At 44.7% G+C, this 26,195-nt stretch overlaps 1 protein-coding gene across 2 annotated transcripts in view; it reads right to left on the bottom strand.

Annotated features, from left to right (window-relative positions):
* Positions 1-17,113, bottom strand: part of BCAP31 (B cell receptor associated protein 31) — a 41,189-nt gene extending 24,076 nt beyond the window's left edge. Inside the window, exons 1-4 of one of the 2 annotated variants that reach the window (XM_073639944.1) lie at positions 17,019-17,113; positions 12,819-12,930; positions 12,202-12,302; positions 8,814-8,958 (exon numbers count right to left, since the gene is read on the bottom strand). In XM_073639944.1, the coding sequence (XP_073496045.1) occupies positions 8,814-8,958; positions 12,202-12,302; positions 12,819-12,910 (338 nt within the window). In that variant the 5' untranslated portion in view covers positions 12,911-12,930; positions 17,019-17,113. Of the gene's footprint in view, positions 1-8,813; positions 8,959-12,201; positions 12,303-12,818; positions 12,931-16,948 lie in introns of both variants that reach the window. The other variant, XM_073639943.1, reaches the window with a different exon arrangement.
* Positions 17,114-26,195: the final 9,082 nt, after the last annotated feature.

Here is a 26,195-nt window from a genome sequence, read left to right on the forward strand (position 1 = left end):
GGCAAGGAGGGGGCTGGCGCGTGCCCCGTAAAGGGACCAGGCAAAGGGGAGTCCGGCGCGCGCCCCGGAAAGGGACCAGGCAAAGGGGAGTCCGGCGCGCGCCCCGGAAAGGGACCAGGCAAAGGGGAGTCCGGCGCGCCCTGCTTTGGACTACCAATCCGTTTCTTCTTCATGAAGAACACAGGACCTGCTGGCTGAATGAGCGCTTCTGTGTATGGGGGAGTTGGGAAAGATAGCTGCCAGACAAAGGACTGACTGAACCACCCCTTTAACAGCCATCTGTGTGTGGGGGGCTTAAGACCCGGACCCGATCCCCACTGGGCATTAGATAGGGTCCTCCGTACCGGCTCAGTCCAGCGTGCACTGGCGTGCCCTCCGCTCAGTGTCAGGTCGGGTGAGAAGGAACGTCTGTTGCCTGTACAACTTCTTAAAAAAAATAAGAAGAGATGTTTTCCTGAATTGAGTTGTGTTCTTAAAAACACTAATCACAGCCAATAACCGAGCAAGAAGGGTGAGGGCGGCCATAGAGGCGCGGCTGCGGGGGTGGAGGGAGCAGCGTGTACCTCTGTTTATTTACCAGCCATACGGATGTAGTAGGGGGCACAGCACCGTCCTCCACAGGAACATTACTAGTAAACTACAGAACATAACATGTTATGGCGCCAGCACACACACAACTGTGACCCGCTGTTACGCACGCCAAGGGAAAGAAAATATAGAAATTCCCCAAGGGAGAGACTGGATGTACTGAGCTCGGGATAAAGAAAATCTGTTACCAAAAAAACAACAAGAGCTCTGTGCGCGGGGAAAACATCACGTTCATCTGCGTGTGCCCTGACCAGGACCCCAGACACCAAACACTACACCTCTGTGACAAGACCATGAGCAGAACTACAACAACCATAACGGCAATGTAAGAGAAGGAATCAATGGCCCCCGTGGACGGCCAGACATCTCCAGTGACCTCCGTCACCAGTACAGACATGTCTGATAGTAAATACCTGCATAAGAATGAGAACAGCATCTTTTATTAGAACTAAGTGTTGTGTCGTTCCTCTGCTACGCCTCCTGGAAACGTATAAATAAAATGACAACTGGGGAAAGCTGGGTTACTGCTGTGCTCACTTGGAAATCCTCACTGTATAAAGAGCGTCACACAACCGATTCCTCGACATCTGAGGGGGGTGGACAGGAGCGCGGGGCTTTTCTGATAATTAAACACTCATCTGTGGCTGTTACAGAGCTTTGGAAAGCTGGGTTAATGTGGCTGTGTCAGTGTAAGCACAGCTGTAACCCAGCTTTCCCACTGCTCTGCATACTTGTTATCATGCTGCTCACCGGTGACTTACTGTTGCTTCCACAGAGCTTGAGATAAGCTGAGCTACAGCCACTTTAAGGCTGTGTGCCCACTATGCGTTTTTTAAGCGTTTCCGCAGAGACAATAACGCTACAGAAACACTTGGTAGAAGGTCTGCAATGTTCCCCAATGATAATCCGCATCTGCTGTGCACATGCTGCGGAAATTTCCGCAGCGGATCATCATTGCGGAAAAAAATGCAGCACTACCAATTATTTTGCGGAAGCGTGACGTTTTCGCCGCCATTGACTTGTATTGGAACGCATGGAATCCGCATCACTGCATCTGTACATGCGGAATCCATGCGTTTCAATGTGCGGATGGTACCCGGGTCTGGAGGAGAGGAGACTCTCCTCCAGACCCGGGTACCATAGAACCTGTGAAAAAAAGAATAAAATAAAAAATAAATATTATACTTATCTTCTGATGGCCCGCGGTGCGCTTGTCTTCGCTGGCTGGCAGATCGCGGTGGACTGAAGGACCTGCGCTGACGTCATAGTCATGTGACGGCAGGTCCTTCAGTGTACCGCAAGCTGCCGGCAGCCAGGACGGAGCGAAGCAAGACTGCGGGGGCCATCAGAAGGTAAGTATAGATCTATTTTTGATTTTTTACCATTCTTTGGGGTCACAGTATATACAGTTATATGAAAAAGTTTGGGCACCCCTATTAATCTTAGGCTTAATGTTTTATAAAAATTGGTGTTTTTGCAACAGCTATTTCAGTTTGATATATGTAATAACTGTTGGACACAGTAATGTTTCTGCCTTGAAATGAGGTTTATTGTACTAACAGAAAATGTGCAATCTGCATTCAAACAAAATTTGACAGGTGCATAAGTATGGGCACCCTTATCATTTTCTTGTTTAAAATACTCCTACCTACTTTTTACTGACTTACTAAAGCACTTTTTTTGGTTTTGTAACCTCATTGAGCTTTGAACTTCATAGCCAGGTGTATGCAATCATGAGAAAAGCTACTTAAAGTGGCCACTTGCAAGTTCTTCTCCAGTTTGAATCTCCTCTGAAGAGTGGCATCATGGGCTCCTCAAAACAACTGTCAAATGATCTGAAAACAAAGATTATTCAACATAGTTGTTCAGGGGAAGGATACAAAAAGCTGTCTCAGAGATTTAAACTGTCAGTTTCCACTGTGAGGAACATAGTAAGGAAATGGAAGAACACAGGGACAGTTCTTGTTAAGGCCAGAAGTGGCAGGCCAAGAAAAACATCAGAAAGGCAGAGAAGAAGAATGGTGAGATCAGTTAAGGACAATCCTCAGACCACCTCCAGAGAGCTGCAGCATCAACTTGCTGCAGATGGTGTCACTGTGCATCGGTCAACTATACAAGGCACTTTGCACAAGGAGAAGCTGTATGGGAGAGTGATGCGAAAGAAGCCGTTTCTGCAAGCACGCCACAAACAGAGTCGGCTGAGGTATGCAAAAGCACATTTGGAGAAGCCAATTTCTTTTTGGAAGAAGGTCCTGTGGACTGATGAAACCAAGATTGAGTTGTTTGGTCATACAAAAAGGCGTTATGCATGGCGGCAAAAAAAACACAGCATTCCAAGAAAAACACTTGCTACCCACAGTAAAATTTGGTGGAGGTTCCATCATGCTTTGGGGCTGTGTGGCCAATGCCGGCACCGGGAATCTTGTTAAAGTTGAGGGATGCATGGATTCCACTCAGTATCAGCAGATTCTTGACAATAATTTTCAAGAATCAGTGACAAAGTTGAAATTACGCAGGGGATGGATCTTTCAGCAAGACAATGATCCAAAACACCGCTCCAAATCTACTCAGGCATTCATGCAGAGGAACAATTACAATGTTCTGGAATGGCCATCCCAGTCCCCAGACCTGAATATCATTGAACATCTGTGGGATCATTTGAACAGGGCTGTCCATGCTCGGCGACCATCAAACTTAACTGAACTGGAATTGTTTTGTAAAGAGGAATGATCAAAAATACCTTCATCCAGGATCCAGGAACTTAAAAGCTACAGGAAGCGACTAGAGGCTGTTATTTTTGCAAAAGGAGGATCTACTAACTATTAATGTCACTTTTCTGGTGAGGTGCCCATACTTATGCACCTGTCAAATTTTGTTTGAATGCAGATTGCACATTTTCTGTTAGTACAATAAACCTCATTTCAAGGCTGAAACATTACTGTGTCCAACAGTTATTACATATATCAAACTGAAATAGCTGTTGCAAAAACACCAATTTTTTATAAAACATTAAGCTTAAGATTAATAGGGGTGCCCAAACTTTTTCATATAACTGTAAATCTCTGCCGGTTGCATGGATTTATATAGTGTGACCAAGTTGTCAAGCACTTTCCAAGTGATGCTAAAATCGCTTGGAAAGCGCTTGTCAACCCGCATGTGGAAATGCATGTGAAGAACGCTTCACATCTGCATGTCCCTGGCAGGAAAACGCATGTACAATCCGCATGCACAATCTTTTTTCTGCCAGGGAGATGCAGAAACACTCAGGAAAAAATCCGGAACATTTCTGCATCGTGGGCACATAGCCTTAAAGGAATCTGTCACCTAATCTGAGCGCAGCATAAAGTACCGTATTTTTCGGACTTTAAGACGCACAGGACCATAAGACGCACCCCAAATTTTGGAGTGGAAAATAGAAAAAAATATTTTTTATAAGATGGGGGGTCCATCTTATAGTCTGAATAGGTACGGTATCTTACCTGGGGGGCAGTGGAGCGAGGGTCACAGGAGGCAGGGTCCCTCAGGAAGTTGGCGACTGCAGTAGAAGAGGTCAGATGCTGTGGAGCCTCTGCCGGGCCGGGGCCTGTACCGGGCAGTGAGTGGCGAAGCAGTGCGGCCTGCGCAGGTTTCCGGTGTACGCAGCCATCTTCCTAGAGCTGTGATCTACAGGAAAATGGCTGCCGGAGCTACCGGTCCGCGCCGACTTGGGCTGCCATTTTCCTGTAGCTCACAGCTCTAGGAAGATGGCTGCGTACACCGGAAACCTGCGCAGGCCGCACGCCGCTCACAGCCTGACACCGGCTCCAGCCCCAGTACCAGCCAGGCACAGTTGCCGGCCCCAGCCACTCACCTCTGCTGCCGCTGACACCGCTACCACCACCACAGGTAAAGTTCGGACCATAAGACGCACCCCCATTTTCTTCCCAAATACTGGGGGAAAAAAGTGCATCTTCTGGTCCGAAAAATACAGTACACCCAGATTCCAGCGATGTGTCACTTACTGGGCAGCTTGCTGTAGTTTTGATAAAAATCACTATTTTCTCAATAGGTTATCACTATAGGACTAGTAAAGCTGCTGCCAGGTAGTCCAACCACGCACCCACCACTTATTGATAGATTTCTGCCTATGCACAGTGGATGAGGTAATACAAGGCTCAGCATACAGAGCTCAGCTAGATCTGCAGCAGTTAAAACGGATTTTATCATAACTGCAGCAAGCAGCCCAGAATGTCACTGGAATCAGGGTCTCTGGCCCTACATCATACTGCTTTCAGATTATATAGCAAAAACCTGATGACAGATTCCCTTTAACCCCTTCAACCCTGGGCCATTTTCTCTTTTTGCATTTCAGTTTTTTTCTTGCTCCTTTTCTTCCCACAGCCATTACTTTTTTTTATTTTTCAGTCAATATGGCCATGTGAGGGCTTGCTTTTTTGCAGGACGAGTTGTACTTTTGAACGACGCCATTGATTTTACCATATAGTGTACTGGAAAAAGGGGAAAAAAATGTCAAAGTGCGGTGAAATTACAAAATAAAGTGCAATTCCACAATTGTTTGACTGTTTTGTTTTTTTACCATGTTCACTAAATGCTAAAACTGACCTGTCATTATGATTCTCCAGGTAATTATGAGTTCGTAAATACCAAAAGTGTATAGATGCGTGCACACGGTCAGTAAACGCTGCAGATTGGACGCAGCGCACTTGTGCCGCGTGCAATCCGCAGCGGCCAGATGTTGCAGCATAGTGGATGGGATTTCAAGACATTCCATGTCCACTATGTTTCTCTGTGCTCCTGCTGCTCACCCGCGGAGACGGACATGTGGCGCATCTTCACAGACCGCAGCATGTCAATTTCTCTTGCGGAGACGCTAGTCTCCTCAAGAGAAATCTCACTAATGTATAGACTGCGGTGCACGCAGGTGAATCCACATGTGTTCATTGATCACCTGCGTGCAGCGCTTTGGACGCAGCATAAAGTATACTGCGTTCAAAGCGCAGCCAATACCGACTGTCTGCACATACCCTATGGTTGTGTGCCCACTATGTGTTTTTAAGCGGCAATTCCGCTGCAGAAACTCTTAAAAAACGCTTGGTAGAAGGTCAGCAATGTCCCCCAATGATAATCAGCATGTGCTGTGCACATGCTGCGGAAATTTCCGCTGCGGATTATCATTGCGGAAAAATCCGCAGCACTACCAATTATTTTGCGGAAGAGCAGCGTTTTCGCCGCCATTGACTTGCATTGGAACGCATGGATTACGCATCACTGGATCTGTACATGCGGAATCCATACGTTTCAATGTGCGGATGGTACCCGGGTGTGGAGGACAGGAGACTCTCCTCCGGACCCGGGTACCATAGAACCTGTAAAAAAAAGAATAAAAAAATATACATTATACTTACCTTCTGATGGCCCCAGGTCTCCTTGTCTTGGCTTGCCGGCAGAACGCGGTGGACTGAAGGACCTGCGCTGATGTCATAGTCATGTGACGGGTCACGTGGCCACTGACGTTGGCAGGTCCTTCAGTCCACCGCGATCTGCTGGCAGGCCAAGACAAGGAGACCAGGGGCCATCAAAAGGTAAGTATAATATATATTTTTTTAACCATTCTTTCGGTCACACTATATAAATACATGCTGTTTGCATGGATTTATATTGTGTGACCAAGTTGTCAAGCACTTTCCAAGTGATGCTAAAATCGCCTGGAAAGAACTTGACAACCCGCATGCGGAAATGCATGTGAAGAACGCTTCACATCCGCATGTCCCTGGCAGGAAAACGCATGTACAATCCGCACGTACAATCCGCAGGCACAATCCGCAGGCACAATCCGCAGGCACAATCCGCAGGCACAATCCGCATGAGGTTTTTTTCTGCCAGGGAGATGCAGAAACGCTCAGGAAAAAAATCCGGAGCATTTCTGCATCGTGGGCACATAGCCTATACGTTCTTTTTTATTTCTGTGGTGAAAAAAAAAATCCAAAGTTTGTTAAAAAAAAAAAAAAAAAGGAGGTCGCCATTTTCCCTTAACCCTTGAATTCCCAGCAGTTCTGATGGTCCCTGTAGGTAACAGACATGATGACGTCTATTATTTATGTGCCAGCTGCAGCCAACCACAGACCCCGGCGGTAATATTAGGTACATGCAAACGTCACCGCTGAAGACAATGATCGTCTGCCGCAGTCAGATGAATGACGCATGAGATATCACGGAAAGATTCAGGGGTAAGTTAGTTTTCTGTATTTTATAGCATTCCCCTCTTTCCCCCTTACACCATCACTATCATTTCACAAAGAGCAATACAGTGGCTCAGTGGTTAGCACTGTATGGTGGCTCAGTGGTTAGCACTGTATGGTGGCTCAGTGGTTAGCACTGTATGGTGGCTCAGTGGTTAGCACTGCAGCCTTGCAGTGCTGGGGTCCCAGGTTCAAATCCCACCAAGGACAACATCTACAAGGAGTTTGTATGTTCTCCCAATGGTGTTTGTGTGGGTTTCCTCTGGGTTCTCCGGTTTCTGCCCACAATCCAAAGACCTACTGATAGGGAATGTAGATTGTGAGCCCTGATGGGGACAGTGCCTGTAATGTCTGTAAAGCGCTCAGGAATATGATGGCGCTATATAAGCAAAGCATAATAATACGTAGGCAAAATATAACTAAAAAGTCAAAGCTATAAAAATATAAAACATGGAGAAGAACAACCATTTGATAAATAATGCTGTAACAGCCGCATTACTGTGCATCTCCCATGACACCTGAGCGCAGAGTGTGGTATAATACAATGGAAGCCGTCACTGCGTACTCAGGAACACACATTCTAGGAAGTGGATGCTGCCACCCTGTGGCCAGATTGGGAACAACAAGCATGAAGCAATGTACCCTGGACAGGAGCTCTGAATCTGCACCAATGAGAGGACATAGCCTTACACTACAATGGCGGCTCTGCAAGGCTTTGTGCTCACAATGCAGAAATGCTCCGGATTTTTTCCTGAGAGTTTCTGCATCTCCCTGGCAGAAAAAACGCATGCGGATTGTACATGCGTTTTCCTGCCAGGGACATGCGGATGTGAAGCGTTATTCACTTGCATTTCCGCATGCGGGTTGACAAGCGCTTTCCAAGAGATTTTAGCATCACTTGGAAAGTGCTTGACAACTTGGTCACACTATATAAATCCATGCAAACGGCATGGATTTATATAGTGTGACTAAGTTATGCTGCTTTAAATGCAGCATCAATAGTAAAAAAAAAAAAAGAATTAAAACATAAAAAATAAAAAAAATATTATACTTACCTTCTGATGGCCCCCGGAGTCTTGCTTCGTTCCGTCCTGGCTTGCCGGCAGCTCGCGGTACACTGAAGGACCTGCCGTCACATGACTAAATGACGTCAGCGCAGGTCCTCCAGTCCACCGCGATCTGCCGGCAAGCGAAGACAAGCACACCGGGGGCCATCAGAAGGTAAGTATCATACAACCCCTGGCAACAAAATACTAGTGATGTATTGGAGTGTTCTTTTGTGTGTTTGTTTTTCATGATTCCATAATGTTTTCCCTCTTCTTGGTCTGAAAGAAAGTACCCTTACTGAGTACCACATTTTTAATCTTGATTTCTTTTAGTGTTTCTTAAAGCCCTAAAGTTTCCATTTGTAATGACTTTAGTTTTGTGCCATGTCTGTGATCTGCTTTTTTTCAACAACATTAAACAACTGAATGAACATCCTCCGAGCCCGGTGATTCCATAAATACAACCCCTGGCAAAAATTATTTGTTAATTTATATTTTTTTTCACAGGTTCTATGGTACCCGGGTCCGGAGGAAAGTCTCCTGTCCTCCAGACTCGGGTACCATCCGCACATTGAAATGCATGGAATCCGCATGTACAGATCCATTGATGCGGATTCCATGCGTTCCAATACAAGTCAATGGCTGTAAAAACGCTTCACTTCTGCAAAATAATTGGTAGTGCTGCGTTTTTTTTCCGCAATGATAATCCGCAGTGGAAATTTCCGCAGCATGTGCACAGCACATGCTGATTATCATTGGGGAACATGGCAGGCCTTCAACCAAGCGTTTTAAGCGTTTCTGCAGCGGAATTGCTGCTGCAAAAACGCTTAAAAAAACGCATGGTGGGCACACAGCCTGATACTCAGACATCAGAGCCTCTAGATGATGCAGAGTATCGATATCACTTCTAGTGCTGTGCAGTAAGACTTTCTTTACTCACAAGGACAGAAGGAGGGAGAAGCCGGCAATGTACAGGTTACGCTGCGCTCTGAACAGTTTCATGTGAATATGTTCCACAGCAATTGGGTTGTTCTTTAGGTCCACCTGCTCCCCGACTCCATACTTCTGGATCTCCCGGAAAGCATCTGATGGGAGAAAGAAGACTCAGAAGTAAATATAAGCCGACGCTACACCCCGCCGTTGTGTTTCCAGTAGTATATGATACAGGCCCTCACTCATCCCACCAATAGGCAGCATTATATAAAGGTCACAGAGAGATCGTGCTGCGGATTCAGCGTGAGAAATCAAGCTGCTGCTTCACCACTGATATCAAAATTATGAAGGGTGAAAATCTGCACACGACATCTTTTCCAGGCGGATTCCACCTGAAAAAGCGCTGCAAAAAAAATGAACATTGTGTACAGCAATGTAAAACAAAAAAAAATAAAAGCACTGTGCACATGTCCAGTCTTCAAATACATGCACGGAACAGGCACAACCTCTCACATTATGTGGTGACGACACTCCTCCTGACCTGTGAATGATGACCTGAGCCACAGATTTAAATATAAAAATGGATTTCTATCCTGCTGCAAGAGTTAATCAGAGAGACTCTTCAGGACAGCAGATTGGTAGCATGGCTCCATCCAGAGGGACACAGATTTGGATTCTACAGGATGCCAGCCTAAGGGAACACGGCCCTGGCTAGAAGGATACAGATCTGCTCCATTGATCATCACTGACGCTATGGAAACGTTTGGGAAAACCAGGATTGTGACCCTCCGGGCACCTGGTCCCATGCATATGTTCTGAGACGCCAGGTTAGGACCATCCGGTGGCCTGGTCCCATGGAGACATTTGGAAAAGCCAGGATTGTCACCCTCCGGTCACATGCATATGTTCTGAAACGCCAGGTTGGGACCATCCAATAGCCTGGCCCCATGGAGACATTTGGGAAAGCCAGGATTGTGACACTCCGGTCACCTGGTCCCATGGATATGTTTGGGTTAGCAAGGTTGGGACCATCCGGTCACCTATTCCATGGATATGTTCGGAGAAGCCAGGGTGGGACCCTCGGGTCTCCTGGCCTTGTACCTCAATGGACTGTCAGCTTCTTAATCTTGCAGCTAACTCTTCTCTGTGGGTGTTCACCAAAAGTGGGGGGCCACTGGTTGAGGTAGTTGGCCCTGGAAGTTCCAAAGTAGCAGCTGCTCTATTCCTGGCAGGCCAGCGGAAGGGTGAGACTGTAATTTTGCACCATCTTGGGTATTTGCTGGGACTGTTCTATATGTTTGTTGTCTGTTTGGTGGTTCAATAAAGTATTGCCATAATGTTTTACTCTCACCCTATGTTGTCTGAGTAGGATTACGCCCACGGAAGACCCCGGGTCTTCATAGTTTGCATCAAGAATTTGTTGAAATTTCATTGAATCCATTCTTCCCTCTACCCGTGAAATGTTCCCTGTGCCATTGGCTGCAACACAACCCCAAAGCATGATTGATCCTCCCCCATGCTTAATGGTTGGCGAGATGTTTTTTTCCTGAATGCCTGTGTCCATTTTTTTCTACACATACCTTTGATCATTGTGGCCAGAGAGTTCTATTTTACCTCATCAATCCACAGGATTTGTTTCCAAAATGAGTCAGGCTTGTTTAGATGTTCTTTTGCATACTTCTGATGTTGAATTTTATGGTGACGATGCAGGAGAGGTTTTCTTCTGACGACTCTTCCATGAAGGCCATATTTGTGCAAGTGTCTCTGGAGTTGTGGCACATTGTTCTACTCTTCAGAGTCTGATAAATCTTTCTGAAGGTCGTTTGCAGTCCTACGGGGGTTCTGATTTGCCTCTCTAGCAATCCTATGAGCAGCTCTCACTGACATTTTGCTTTGTCTTCCACACCTTATCTTCACCTCCACTGTTCCTGGTAACTGCCATTTCTCAATTACATTTCGAACTGAGGAAAGGGCAACTTGAAAACGCTTTGCTATCTTCTTATAGCCTTCTCCTGCTTTTTGGGTCTCCAACATTTTCATTTTCCGAGTATTAGGCAGCTGCTTAGAAGAACTCATGGCTGCTGCTTTTTTATCACAAGGTTAGAGGAGACTGGATTTTTATAAAGCTGTGAAATTTGCATCACCTGACCTTTCCTAACGATGATAGTGAACAAGCCATAATCCTAACAGGCTAATTAAGGTCTGAAACCTTGGTTAAAATTATCTGAGCACACAGATCTCCAAGGGTGCCCAAACTTTACATGCCACTGTACAGCTAGCACTTACCTCTAGCAGCAGCCACCAAGATAGCCCTGATAGCGGCTGATGAACCCCTTAAATGCCGCTGTCTCTCTCAGTGGTTATACCAAGGTGTAAGGAAAGAAACTAATATTGGCTGCAGCGAAAAGGGGTTACAAAGAGCTCATGATACCCATGTTTGATTATGACGTACATGGACAGGTGTCTCCTTTACAAGAGGACCCCTCTAAGGGGGTATTCTGGTCTAAGCATCAACTGGATAGGGGGAAACTGTCAGATTGGTGTCAGCTCCTGTGGTCCCCCGACCTGATTCTGGTTCTCCTAGGAGTAGCATGGAGCTGAAGATCCGGCATGTGCTCAGTCGCTCCATTTAAAGAAGTTGTACACTACTTTATATTACCACTCCAATGTATCCCCCCGGGGCCCCTAAGACTTTCTGTAAATACCTTCTGTTGCAGATAATGCCTGTGAGCGGCGCTATAGGTGGCCGCTCACAAGCATCACGTGACCCTGCGCTGACGTCACGACAAGTGAGGCGCGACTCAGCGCTGGGGTCCCCTCGGTGGCTGCTGGGTTGTGGGCGGGGTTATTCCCCGTGTCACACCCAGCATCCACCACGCAGTTTCCCAATGAATGGGGAGAGGCAGAGAGCGCGGTGGATGCCGGGTGTGATTCAGGGGTAGCCTGGCATCCACCAGGAACCAGGAAGACAAAGACCCCAGGCTGCTGCCAGCACTTGCTGTGACGTCAGCGGATGTCAGAGCCGGCTGCAGCTGGGGGTCACGTGATGTCTGTGAGCGGCGCTATCTGCAACACAAGCTATTTACAAATAGTCTTAGGGGCCCTGGGGGGATACATTGGGGGGGGGTAATATAAAGTAGTGTACAACACATAAGTCTCTGGTAAGGATGAAGATAACTGAGCGCAGATCTTGGCTTCCTTCACATCTTCGGAATCACAGACTTTGCATAAGATCAGAGTCCTTCTGCTCTAATCAACTTAGTCTGACCAAGGTGACTTGGCCAGGAAAGAATGAGGACCTTGGGTCTAATGATAGGTGGGATAGGTGATCACTTGGCCTGCACTACCCCTTTAATATGGTGTAATAATTTTAGCAGCAGCAATATAACACTTACCCAACAGTAGAAGCAACAGGATCACTATCAGGACCACGAAGAAAGTGTTCCCATAAGTCACGGCCAGCTGCACCAGGCGAGATTTGAAGATTTTCTGCCACCTATAAAAAAAATAAAAAAGGTTGCCATGTTTAATACTGTAGTGGTATGACCTCCAACTTGGCGTAACAAGGTGGAGGTCATACGCTAAACGTGCAAAGTGCTCAGCAGTGCAGAGGATTTCAGAAGTGGACTACGCTGATCCTACGGGAGGTAGTGAGCTGTCAATTCATACCTGGAACATGCACGACTCAGAATATCGCATGATACCAGATTGTAACATACGGGGCGCACAAATCCGCATGTGTATACCTCGTAGAGTAAATCCCAAATCTATAGATACTACGTGTGCCAGTGTACAGCGCCAACTAATGCCCCACAACGACCCTTACACACAATGGCATCCCAAGAGAATGTACCCTTCTTGTGCAAAAAGATGAGAAAGATAAAGGGCGACGGAGAAAGAGAAAGAGGCAAGAAAGCAGGAAAAGGATGAAAATGTGAGAAAGAACAAAAAAAAAAGACAAAGGGAGAGAGAGAGATTGTAATAAAAGCGACTAGTTAGAAGTTACTGTTACCTTGTGGGTGAAATAAAAGGAATGCACAGCAGCAAGACCAAGAACACCTCGGCATATAGGAAGCCGGCCACCGCCGTCCACTGGAGACTCATGGCTCACCAACTGCAATCACCTGAGAGGAAACAAAGACGTTCAGCAAGAGGCGTCATAAGGTACAGCTGAGGACATTACCCTCTACACTGCCGCCACATACAAAGCAGGAGCACACGGACGAGCGGCATTTGTTTTGCAAATAAGATCCCTGTTCTACTGACCTTCTGCTGCGAGGAGTAGGCTGCCGACGCGCCACACACCGTGCCCCCCGAGCAGGCCGTCGCCATACACCGTGCCCCCCTCCGATCAGGGCGAGGAGGCCACCGCCGCGCCCCACCGAGCAGAGCACGCAGCACACCATGCCCCCCGAGCAGAGCGCGGTGACTCACATGAGGGTGTGGGGAAGGAGGCCGCAGCACCGCACATATTGATAGACATCTCCAGATCTTTAGTACTACTTCTTGCCCAACCACCTATTGATGCATTTGAAGCCATCCTATTGCTTCACAAATCCCCGGACCCAGGTAGACAAACAACTGCCTTGTGTGGCTGGCTTACAATTATTAGGAAAGTTCACACTATAGGGCTACTAAACCCAAAAACGCTGGTAAAATATAAAATAAAATGTACATGCAATATCAAGCTCAACCAGTGGCCAATGGTGGCGCTGTTACATATAAAAAAAAAAAAAGTCCACTGCCTCTGTCTGTATCATATGACACACTGAGAAAGAGCAGAGGATGTAGCAATATCTGAGCTTTGTACAGACCTTATGGTGTAATGGAATGCAATGCTGTCACATGCCACTGCAGCACTGCTGGCAAAGGTACTGCAACCCACCCAAGGCAGGCACAATGCCAGCGCCGCTCTCCTAGCATATTATTACTAAATATTTGCATTCCCCATGATAAGCGTTGTGGCACTCCTTTTCCCTCTGCATAGCCGTTCCTCTGTTAAACCTCCTGTAAATAGGCAGGTCAGGTATTACCAATGCGGTGCGTCCTTGACATATCAGCCCTGACAGTGTCATTGAGAGTGACAATGGTAACTTCCCTGTTGGCAGTTTATTAACACATTTCCAGGAGGAATAGCAGAGGAATATCACAGTGTACAGATCTATCTATCTATCTATCTATATAGACATGATTTACACACGCCATGTGGCGAGATCATGGGAAGCAAAATATCAGCTCATGCTTTGACAAAGTCTGAAGTGCGGCTCACAGATGTCGGCCAGATAGCAGCACCGATCGCAAAGAAATCATTAATGAGAGGAAGAGGATGGAAACAGTCAAAATGACTGAAAACTTCATTCAATCTAGTCACAGTGCAACAGGGGCTGCAGATCAGACAATAACCCGGGGAAGAATTATACATAATAGGTCAACGATTTCCAAACTGCAGCAAAAATGCAACTCCCAGCATGTCCCGACAGAGACCGACTGGAGGCTACGGCTGTGCATTTGTTTTTAGATACAAAAGAGCGGATCCTGGTGCTTGGTCCCTGTGGCCACCTCTTCCCTTAAAGCATGGGAGCAACATATTATGGGGGTCTCATCGCCTGCAACCTGTAAACGAGTTATCTGCCACGACTGGCAACTATAACAGAAACCGATGCTGTTAGAAACGGGTGCAGCCCCAGCGAGCTGCATAACAAGCCTGAACAGATAGCGCAACCCTGTACTGATAATGCAGGGACTAGATATAAGCAGTGGCATGGACACAGATCTGAGGACACCGTGCTGCCCCCCCCACCCCCTCGGGTGAGGAGATCGCCCAGATACATATAATCCCCGGCCTGCTAATAACAGGAGGGGGCAGAAGGGTTTGCACAACGCCAAAAATAATTAATTTTACCAATGGGCTGGAAGAAAACAGTTCTGCTATAACTGACGCCAATTTCTGTGAAACTATCAGGCAGTCTCGGACACCGACACTTTTTGACAAGCTCCGCCAACAGCAGGGCCAGCAAATGAATGGTTTGTGCAAAAAAATTGCAACTTTTAGAAACAAGAAAACTTAAGAAAAAAAAAAAGTTTGTGCGTCTGGTGCATTCGAGGAGGATGTCCCCTCCTCCGCTCTCAGTGATGATCGATGGGCCGAATGGTCTGTGTGATTACTGATATGTCCATCACTTGCACAGAGCAGGTGATGGTCCAGCATTTGCAATATCTGTAATCCTTACCTCCTATAAGAACGCCTGTTGTCTATAAATCCTATTAGGACACCCAGACATCAGTGAGGGGGCCCCCGCTAACACCCCCTTAAAAGCTAGAGCAATAGTACGGTCAGGCTCAGTCGCATACTGGGTGGTCTTCCATTGATCTCAATAGCTTCCATGTATTTGAAAGTGTAAAGGAACGAAACTTCCTCCATTGCGATCAGCTGACAGTCTGGGTTTCTACATCCCGCTCTTGTGTCAGCTGATTTTTTTCATGAATCTTTAAAAGGATTAATTCACATTTTTAAAGGATTGTCCAGGATTAGGATTAGAAAAACATAGTTGCCTTCATAGAGACACAGCACCAGCCCCATGAGTATTCACTTCGATGGGGCTGGGTTGTAATACCGGACACAGCACATGGGCAGCCAGAGGTGGCGTTGTTTCCAAAAGAGAGCAGCCATGTTTATCTAATTGTGGAGAAAACACTTTCAGGCTGTTGTCAGACACACCCAATAGCAGTTGGGCCAAAAACAGTCAAGCTGACAGCTATTGTTCACAGTTTCATAGATTTTAAAGGGACTCCGCACAGAATGACTGTTCAAATCAAGTGCAGGCGCACGGCGGGGTCAATAATTTATATACACCTCACCACCTGCTTGGTTTCCATCTATCTCCATACCTCTCAGGCTCTATGAAACCAGAGCTGTCAAAATAGAGGGAAAGGGTGGCGGGTCAATATTCAGGGAAAACAAACAGGTGAAAAGGTGTATTTAAAAGTTTGATCTGTCCGTGAAGCACAGAGCGGTGGGACGTAGCTTGAACAGTCATATGGTGCTGACAGATAGGGCAATCAGACTAGTTCCCTGGATCATTGTCCCTTAACAATCTACCCGTAACCAGTATTATATGTATCAAGAAAGGCATCCAGGCCCTCCATGAACTTTTTTAGTTAACTATCACAGCATCATGTGGCAGCAAGTTCCATAGTGTGTGTAGCGGCTCTTACAGTAAAGAACCCATAGTGTCGCTGCCCTTACAGTAAAGAATCTGCATCTGTGATGATGATGATGATTAAACCTTTTCTCCTACAGGCATAGAGGATGCCCCCTTGTCACCATTTCCCCATCAATGGACAATCATTTCTTTTTAACAGGGAAAGAGTGGAAAACTTTGCCATCAAAAAACTCTTGCAGCTTTTCATCTACCAGAGAACAAAAAAAGTGTCCATTGACATTGTCTGTTTATCGAGGCAGATTATATGGGTCCACTACAGGCTAATAGTTCATGACAATGCGCCCCCTTATAGGCCTGTGACAGAAAAAGGAGGCAATGGGCCCCTTGTGCTGTTGCATAGGTGACAACAATGATATGTCCACCCCCGATCTGTTTCGGGAGAGTCCCAAACATTTTAGATTTTTTGATGATCCCACCAATATCGGTTGACTTTATTCTTACATATATGGGGGTCCTTAGACATCTATGGAGATGTGTGTGTGTGTGTGTGTGTGTGTGTGTGTGTGTGTGTGTGTGTGTGTGTGTGTGTGTGTGTGTGTGTGTGTGTGTGTGTCTTATGTTGAGGATACCCCTTTAAGGATGTTCTCTTAGGGTATATGACATCATACAGGGGGGTCTGCATTCAGTCAGTCTAACACCCCCAATACCCAAAACAGAGATACCCTGCAGTGGTCGTCCATGCACTGTAATACTACATCACTGAGCCTGATGGACTTTTCCTTTAAGAAGAATTAGGCAAGAAAAACTAGCAAATATATATAAATGCAGAACCTTCCCCCCTTTCACCATATACTGACACCATACAGCATGGCTGACCTGTCACACACATATACATATCCTATACTAGACCGGCTAATACAGGGTTAACTCGTTCCCCACCACTCCTGCCCGGGAATATAACAAGCCGCCCCACGCTCACCGTGGGAAAGCTGCACGCTCCGCCGTCACTGCTCCACTCTGTCACAAGCAACTACTTGTAATCCACGCACCTGACGAGTGACACCAACACTTCCTGTTTCCGGTTTGCAGTACAGCGCTGCAGTCTCACAACGAGGCTTGGAGTGCGGAGGACGCTTTTTTTAAAAAAAAAAACACAACAAACTTTATTGTACTTTGTGTAGCATTGCATTCAGTATTACGAGTAGAGCAGCAGTGATGGCTGCAGAGTCTGCTGCGTATTATCACTCTCAGGCCCAGGTTTATCTGATATAGACTATGACCTGTGACTGATAACAGGATTATTAACCACATTGTTTCAGTTTTTAATATTCCACCCACACGCAAGAAACAACTGCTCTCCTAGAGGTCGAAATTGCGCCACCACGAAGGACACGTCTAGGACTTATAGAAATCGCAGGATAAATAGACATGTTACTGGTCTGAAAATGGTGGAAACAACATTTACAATGGTCGCTAAATGCACTTAGGAAAATCATCAAGATCCTCTCTTGGCAGCTCCTGTGTACAAGAATATAACTACTATAATACTGCTCCTATGTACAAGAATATAACTACTATAATACCGCTCCTATGTACAAGAATATAACTACTGTAATACTGCTCCTATGTACAAGAATATAACTACCATAATACTGCTCCTATGTACAAGAATATAACTACTATAATGCTGCTCCTATGTACAAGAATATAACTACTATAATACTGCTCCTATGTACAAGAATATAACTACTATAATACTGCTCCTATGTACAAGAATATAACTACTGTAATACTGCTCCTATGTACAAGAATATAACTACCATAATACTGCTCCTATGTACAAGAATATAACTACTATAATACTGCTCCTATGTACAAGAATATAACTACTGTAATACTGCTCCTATGTACAAGAATATAACTACTATAATACTGCTCCTATGTACAAGAATATAACTACTATAATACTGCTCCTATGTACAAGAATATAACTACTATAATACTGCTCCTATGTACAAGAATATAACTACTATAATACTGCTCCTATGTACAAGAATATAACTACTATAATACTGCTCCTATGTACAAGAATATAACTACTACAATACTGTCCCCTATGTTCAAGAATATAACTACTATAATACTGCCCCTATGTACAAGAATATAGCTACTATAATACTGCTCCCTATGTACAAGAATATAACTACTATAATACTGCCCCTATGTACAAGAATATAACTACTATAATACTGCCTCTATGTACAAGAATATAACTACTATAATACTGCCTCTATGTACAAGAATATAGCTACTATAATACTGCTCCCTATGTACAAGAATATAACTACAATAATACTGCTCCTATGTACAAGAATATAACTACAATAATACTGCTCCTATGTTAAAGAATATAACTACTATAATACTGCCCCTATGTACAAGAATATAGCTGCTATAATACTGCTCCTATGTACAAGAATATAACTACTATAATACTGCTCCTATGTACAAGAATATAGCTACTATAATACTACCCCCTATGTACAAGAATATAACTACAATAATACTGCTCCTATGTACAAGAATATAACTACTACAATACTGTCCCCTATGTACAAGAATATAACTACTATAATACTGCTCCTATGTACAAGAATATAACTACTATAATACTGCTCCTATGTACAAGAATATAACCACTACAATACTGTCCCCTATGTACAAGAATATAACTACTATAATACTGCTCCTATGTACAAGAATATAACTACTATAATACTGCTCCTATGTACAAGAATATAACTACTACAATACTGTCCCCTATGTACAAGAATATAACTACTATAATACTGCCCCTATGTACAAGAATATAACTACTATAATACTGCTCCTATGTACAAGAATATAACTACTATAATACTGCTCCTATGTACAAGAATATAACTACTACAATACTGTCCCCTATGTACAAGAATATAACTACTATAATACTGCTCCTATGTACAAGAATATAACTACTATAATACTGCTCCTATGTACAAGAATATAACTACTATAATACTGCTCCTATGTACAAGAATATAACTACTATAATACTGCTCCTATGTACAAGAATATAACTACTATAATACTGCTCCTATGTACAAGAATATAACTACTACAATACTGTCCCCTATGTTCAAGAATATAACTACTATAATACTGCCCCTATGTACAAGAATATAGCTACTATAATACTGCTCCTATGTACAAGAATATAACTACTATAATACTGCTCCTATGTACAAGAATATAGCTACTATAATACTGCCCCCTATGTACAAGAATATAACTACAATAATACTGCTCCTATGTACAAGAATATAACTACTACAATACTGTCCCCTATGTACAAGAAAATAACTACTATAATACTGCTCCTATGTACAAGAATATAACTACTATAATACTGCTCCTATGTACAAGAATATAACTACTACAATACTGTCCCCTATGTACAAGAATATAACTACTATAATACTGCTCCTATGTACAAGAATATAACTACTATAATACTGCTCCTATGTACAAGAATATAACTACTACAATACTGTCCCCTATGTACAAGAATATAACTACTATAATACTGCCCCTATGTACAAGAATATAACTACTATAATACTGCTCCTATGTACAAGAATATAACTACTACAATACTGTCCCCTATGTACAAGAATATAACTACTATAATACTGCTCCTATGTACAAGAATATAACTACTATAATACTGCTCCTATGTACAAGAATATAACTACTATAATACTGCTCCTATGTACAAGAATATAACTACTATAATACTGCTCCTATGTACAAGAATATAACTACTATAATACTGCTCCTATGTACAAGAATATAACTACTACAATACTGTCCCCTATGTTCAAGAATATAACTACTATAATACTGCCCCTATGTACAAGAATATAGCTACTATAATACTGCTCCTATGTACAAGAATATAACTACTATAATACTGCTCCTATGTACAAGAATATAGCTACTATAATACTGCCCCCTATGTACAAGAATATAACTACAATAATACTGCTCCTATGTACAAGAATATAACTACTACAATACTGTCCCCTATGTACAAGAATATAACTACTATAATACTGCTCCTATGTACAAGAATATAACTACTATAATACTGCTCCTATGTACAAGAATATAACTACTACAATACTGTCCCCTATGTACAAGAATATAACTACTATAATACTGCTCCTATGTACAAGAATATAACTACTATAATACTGCTCCTATGTACAAGAATATAACTACTACAATACTGTCCCCTATGTACAAGAATATAACTACTATAATACTGCCCCTATGTACAAGAATATAACTACTATAATACTGCTCCTATGTACAAGAATATAACTACTATAATACTGCTCCTATGTACAAGAATATAACTGCTACAATACTGTCCCCTATGTACAAGAATATAACTACTATAATACTGCTCCTATGTACAAGAATATAACTACTATAATACTGCTCCTATGTACAAGAATATAACTACTATAATACTGCTCCTATGTACAAGAATATAACTACTATAATACTGTCCCCTATGTACAAGAATATAACTACTATAATACTGCCCCTATGTACAAGAATATAACTACTATAATACTGCTCCCTATGTACAAGAATATAACTACTGTAATACTGCTCCTATGTACAAGAATATAACTAATATAATACTGCTCCTATGTACAAGAATATAACTACTATAATACTGCCCCTATGTACAAGAATATAACTACTATAATACTGCTCCTATGTGCAAGAATATAACTACTATAATACTGCCCCTATGTACAAGAATATAACTACTATAATACTGCCCCTATGTACAAGAATATAGCTACTATAATACTGCTCCTATGTACAAGAATATAACTACTATAATACTGCCCCCTATGTACAAGAATATAACTACTATACTACTATAATACTGCTCCCTATGTACAAGAATATAACTACTATAATACTGCCCCCTATGTACAAGAATATAACTACTATAATACTGCCCCCTATGTACAAGAATATAACTATTATAATACTGCCCCCTATGTACAAGAATATAACTTCTATAATACTGCCCCCTATGTACAAGAATATAACTAATATAATGCTGCCCCCTATGTACAAGAATATAACTACTATAATACTGCCCCCCCCATGTACAAGAATATAACTACTATAATACTGCCCTCTATGTACAAGAATATAACTACTATAATACTGCCCCCTATGTACAAGAATATAACTACTATAATACTGCTCCTATGTGCAAGAATATAACTACTATAATACTGCTCCTATGTGCAAGAATATAACTACTATAATACTGCCCCCCATGTACAAGAATATAACTACGGTTATGATCTGCTACAGAGACTAAGGAAAGACAGGAGATCTGTCCCTACAATAGAACTAAACTAGATCCCTACGATGTAACGGGGAACCTGATCCTGCGATCAGACCCGCTAAAGTCCTCGGCTAGTCTGTATGAAGACCTATAGATGTGAGGGAGGAATCCCTACAAGAACTAGGGACTGGGAAAAGTTGGACACCTCCTAGCAGAAATCGTAGCAGTCAAAGACAAACACACAACAAAAAGTAAAGAGGTCAGAAGACCTAGCAAAACTAACAGAGAACGGCAACAGAGCACCAAGCTAGCTCAACAGTAGTAAATACAAATGAAGTCCAGCAATGCCAGGAGGGCGGAGCCGGATTAAATAGGCAAAACTGGTCATGTGACCAGCAAACTAAAAAAAAACTAACAGGAGAGTTGTAACAGTACCCCCTCTTCTAAGAGGATCCTCCGGATCCCCTAGGCCCAGGCTTACCAGGAAACCTCCTGTGAAATGCTCGGACAAGTCTGGAAGCAGAAACATCATCCGCCCTCACCCATGAGTTATCCTCAGGTCCGAAACCCTTCCAAGCGACGAGATACTGCAAACTCCCTCTATACCGTCTAGAATTTAGGATGCGGGAAATTTCATATTCCCCGTCCTCCACCACCGGAGGAACAGTGGCAGAGGCGTCACCATCCGACACATCAGCTTTTTTCAACAGAGAAACATGAAACACCGGATTAATCCTCCAGGACGTAGGAACCTCCAGCCTAACAGCAGATTGGTTAACTATCTGAAGCACCTTAAAGGGCCCTACGAACTTGGGACCCAATTTTTTAGAAGGAATCCTCAATCGCAGATTCTTAGAGGACAACCAAACCATGTCACCAACAGCAAACAAAACCTCTTGCCGTTTCCTATCAAAGTACCTCTTAGATTTTTTGTTAGCCTCCTGAAGATTACCACGCACATCCGTCCAAACTCTCTCCAAATCACCGGAAAAACTCTCCTCCTCAGGCACAGCCGAAACCAATTTGGAGAATGACCCAAAAGACGGATGTCTCCCAGAACAACAAAAAAAAGGCGAACACCCAGCAGAAGAGGATGTATGGTTGTTAAGAGCAAATTCAGCAAGTGGCAGAAACTCAGACCACCCCTCTTGATTGTCTGCCACAAAACAACGCAAGAACTGCTCAACATCCTGGTTCTTCCTTTCTGTCTGGCCATTAGACTCAGGATGATATCCGGATGAAAACGACAAATGGACTCCCAACCTGTCACAAAAGGCACGCCAAAAACGAGCCACGAACTGAGGTCCCCTATCAGAAACAATGTCAGTAGGAACACCATGTAGTCTGACAATCTCCTTGACAAAGGCCTTAGCGAGTGTCTTAGCTCAAGGCAGTTTGATAAAGGGAACCAAGTGACACATCTTGCTAAAACGGTCCACGACCACCCAGATGACCGTGAAACCTTCAGAGGGAGGAAGGTCAGTAATAAAGTCCATAGCCAGATGTGTCCAAGGTGCACTAGGAACCTCCAGAGGGCAAAGCAACCCCGCAGCAGGAGCATGCGAAGACTTGGATCTAGCACACACAGTACATTGGCGCACCCACTTAATGACTTCCTTCTGCCATCCAGGCCACCAAAAACTGCGACCCACAAGTCTCTTGGTCTCAGAAATTCCTGGATGACCTGCCAACCGAGTCTCATGACACTCAACAAACAAAGCTTTCCTAAAGGTCCTAGGCACAAACAACCTCCCATGGGGAGTGTTAGATGGGGCATTCTCCTGTGCTTTAAGAATCTCATCCTCCAAAACGGAGTCCAAAGCAGCAATCACAACACCTTCTTGTAAAATGGTCTCCTCTTCCTCCTCAACACCGACCATGGGAGAAAAACTGCGAGACAAAGCATCCGCTTTAACATTCTTGGTACCCGGGATGTAAGTAACGGAAAAATTAAACCGCGAGAAAAAAAGTGCCCACCTAGCCTGACGGGCATTCAAGCGCTTGGCAGCATCAAGATAGATCAGATTTTTATGATCAGTGAAAACCTGAATGGGAAAATCAGCACCTTCCAAGAGATGACGCCAGTGTTCAAATGCGAGTTTAATAGCCAGCAATTCCCGATTACCGACATCGTAATTAAGTTCAGTCTCGGAAAAATTTTTTGAAAAAAAGGCACAGGGATGTACTGCATCCTTGTTTTCCTGAGACAACACCGCACCGACCCCCACCGAAGAAGCATCAACCTCAACCAAAAACGGCTTAGTCACATCAGGCTGCATAAGGATGGGAGCAGAGGTGAACCTCTCCTTTAAAAACACAAAAGCTTCAATGGCCTCAGAAGTCCACTGAACCGCATTAGCACCTTTCCTGGTGAGATCGGTCAGCGGTTTGACAATAATAGAAAAAAATTTTATGAATTTTCTGTAATAATTGGCGAAACCCAAAAACCTCTGTATCGATTTCAAACCAATAGGCCTAGGCCATTCCTGTACAGCCTGAACCTTCACCGGGTCCATCTTAAAACCTTCACTGGAGATAATGTAGCCCAAAAAACTAATTCTCTGTACAGCAAACTCACATTTCTCCAGCTTAGCAAAAAGCGAATTGTCCATTAATAACTGTAATACCTCACGTACGCTCCGCCAATGAGACTCCAGATCAGGCGAATAAATCAAAATGTCATCCAAATACACAACCACATTTTTGCCGATTAAAGGTCTAAGGATGTCATTAATAAGATTCTGAAAAAATGCTGGAGCATTGGTAAGACCAAAAGGCATCACCAGATTCTCAAAATGACCCACAGGAGTGTTAAAAGCAGTCTTCCATTCATCACCCTCCTTCATGCGCAACAAATTGTATGCCCCCCGGAGATCAATTTTAGAGAACCACTTGGCCCCCACTAACTGGTTAAATAAATCAGGAATCAATGGCAGTGGGTAAGGATTGCGTACAGTAATTTTATTAATCTCACGAAAGTCCAGACAAGGACGTAAACCGCCATCTTTTTTTTTTACAAAAAAAAATCCAACAGCCACAGGAGACTTGGAAGGCCTAATGTGACCAGCGGCCAAGCTTGTCTGTATGTATTCCTCCAAAGCCTTTCTCTCAGGAATAGTAAGATTAAATAAACGACTCTTAGGAAGAGTCGCTCCAGGGACAAATTCAATGGTACAATCATAGTCTCTATGGGGAGGCAAAACCTGCGACTCCTCCTCAGAAAAAAACTCTCCAAAAATCCTGAATAGGTACAGGCAATTCCCCTCTATCCACAGCAGCAATGCGCCCGTTACAACACTTGTCATAGCACTTAGGGCTCCAGGACTTAATTTCATTGGTAGACCAATCCAGTACAGGATTGTGCAATTTTAACCAGGGTAACCCCAATATTACTGGAGAAGGCAGATTATCCAATACCACCAAATCCAAATTCTCTTGATGAATACCATTAATAGTGAGAGGAAATTCACAGACCTTGTGAGTAACACTCTGTAACGGGTCTGGGAGGCGGAACCTCTGAGCTACTATACAAGGGGGAGGTCCTTGTAAGGGAGCGGGTGGCGACCAGGCAGGCAGTCACAGCAGGTGACCGGGACAGTCTCTAGAAGAACGGGCAGGAGGTCACGGCAAGTGACCGGGGCAGTCTCTGGATGAACAGGCAGATGGTCACGGCAAGTGACCGGGGCAGTCTCTGGGTGAACGGGCAGATGGTCACGGCAAGTGACCGGGGCAGTCTCTGGGTGAACGGGCTGATGGTCACGGCAAGTGACCGGGGCAGTCTCTGGGTAAAGGGTTGGTACGACCTGTGGCGGCAGATGATAGACGTGAGCTCCCAGGTGAGCAGGCGAGAGTCTCTGGATAAACGGGTGGTCACAGCATGTGACGGCGGAGCCTCCAGGAAGACCAACAGACAGGCGGCAGATGAGCGCTCCCAGGTGAGCGGGCAGAAGTCTCTGGACAGGCGGGTGGTCACAGCACGTGACGGCAGAGCCTCCAGGTAGGCTAGCAGACAGGCAGCAGATGAGCGCTCCCAGGTGAGCGGGCAGGAGTCACTGGACAGGCAGGTGGTCACAGCACGTGACGGCGGAGCCTCCAGGTAGGCTAGCAGGCAGGTAGCAGATGTGCGCTCCCAGGTGAGCGGGCAAGCTGGTCCATAGACAGACTGACAAGAGTTGGAAGGCAGACCGTCGGACCTCAGGCAAGCAGGCAGGTAGTTGATGTGCGCTCCCAGGTGAGCGGGCAAGCTGGTCCTTAGACAGACTGACAGGAGTAGTAAGGCAGACCGTCGGATCTCAGGCTAGCAGGCCGGTAGCAGAATATCAGGCAGGAATAAGACAGCAAGCTGGCAGGAATCTGGCAGGTATCTGGCAGGTAACTGGCAACGGGACCTGAGGGCTGAAGCAGAGTAGTGAACAGTGCAACAACATTGCTCGGGCACCTCCATTTTGGAGGAGGTGCCTTATATATGGTGAAGTCCTCCGGCCATTGGCCGGGGACTCCTTAGGACGGCGCGCGCGGCCCCTTTAAGAGGGAGGGAGCGCGCGCGCGCCCTAAGCACAGTGGCCGGGAAGGAGCGCGCGCTGCCAGCAGAGCGGGAGGAGGACGCCGGGCTCGGAGCAGAGAGGTGAGGGGAACAGCGTCCCTGCCTAGCAGAGGGCAGGGACGCCGACGCTACAGTACCCCCCCCTTTAGGCCCCCCGTTTTTTAGGCCAGACAGAAATTTAGCAAGGATAAGAGGGGCATGGATGTTCTCCCGGGGCTCCCACGTTCTCTCTTCAGGACCAAACCCCTTCCAATCTAC

This window comes from Phyllobates terribilis, unplaced genomic scaffold (genome assembly GCF_046119375.1).
Source record: "Phyllobates terribilis strain yellow unplaced genomic scaffold, ASM4611937v1 Scaffold_7__3_contigs__length_470593459, whole genome shotgun sequence".
NCBI lineage: Eukaryota > Metazoa > Chordata > Amphibia > Anura > Dendrobatidae > Phyllobates > Phyllobates terribilis.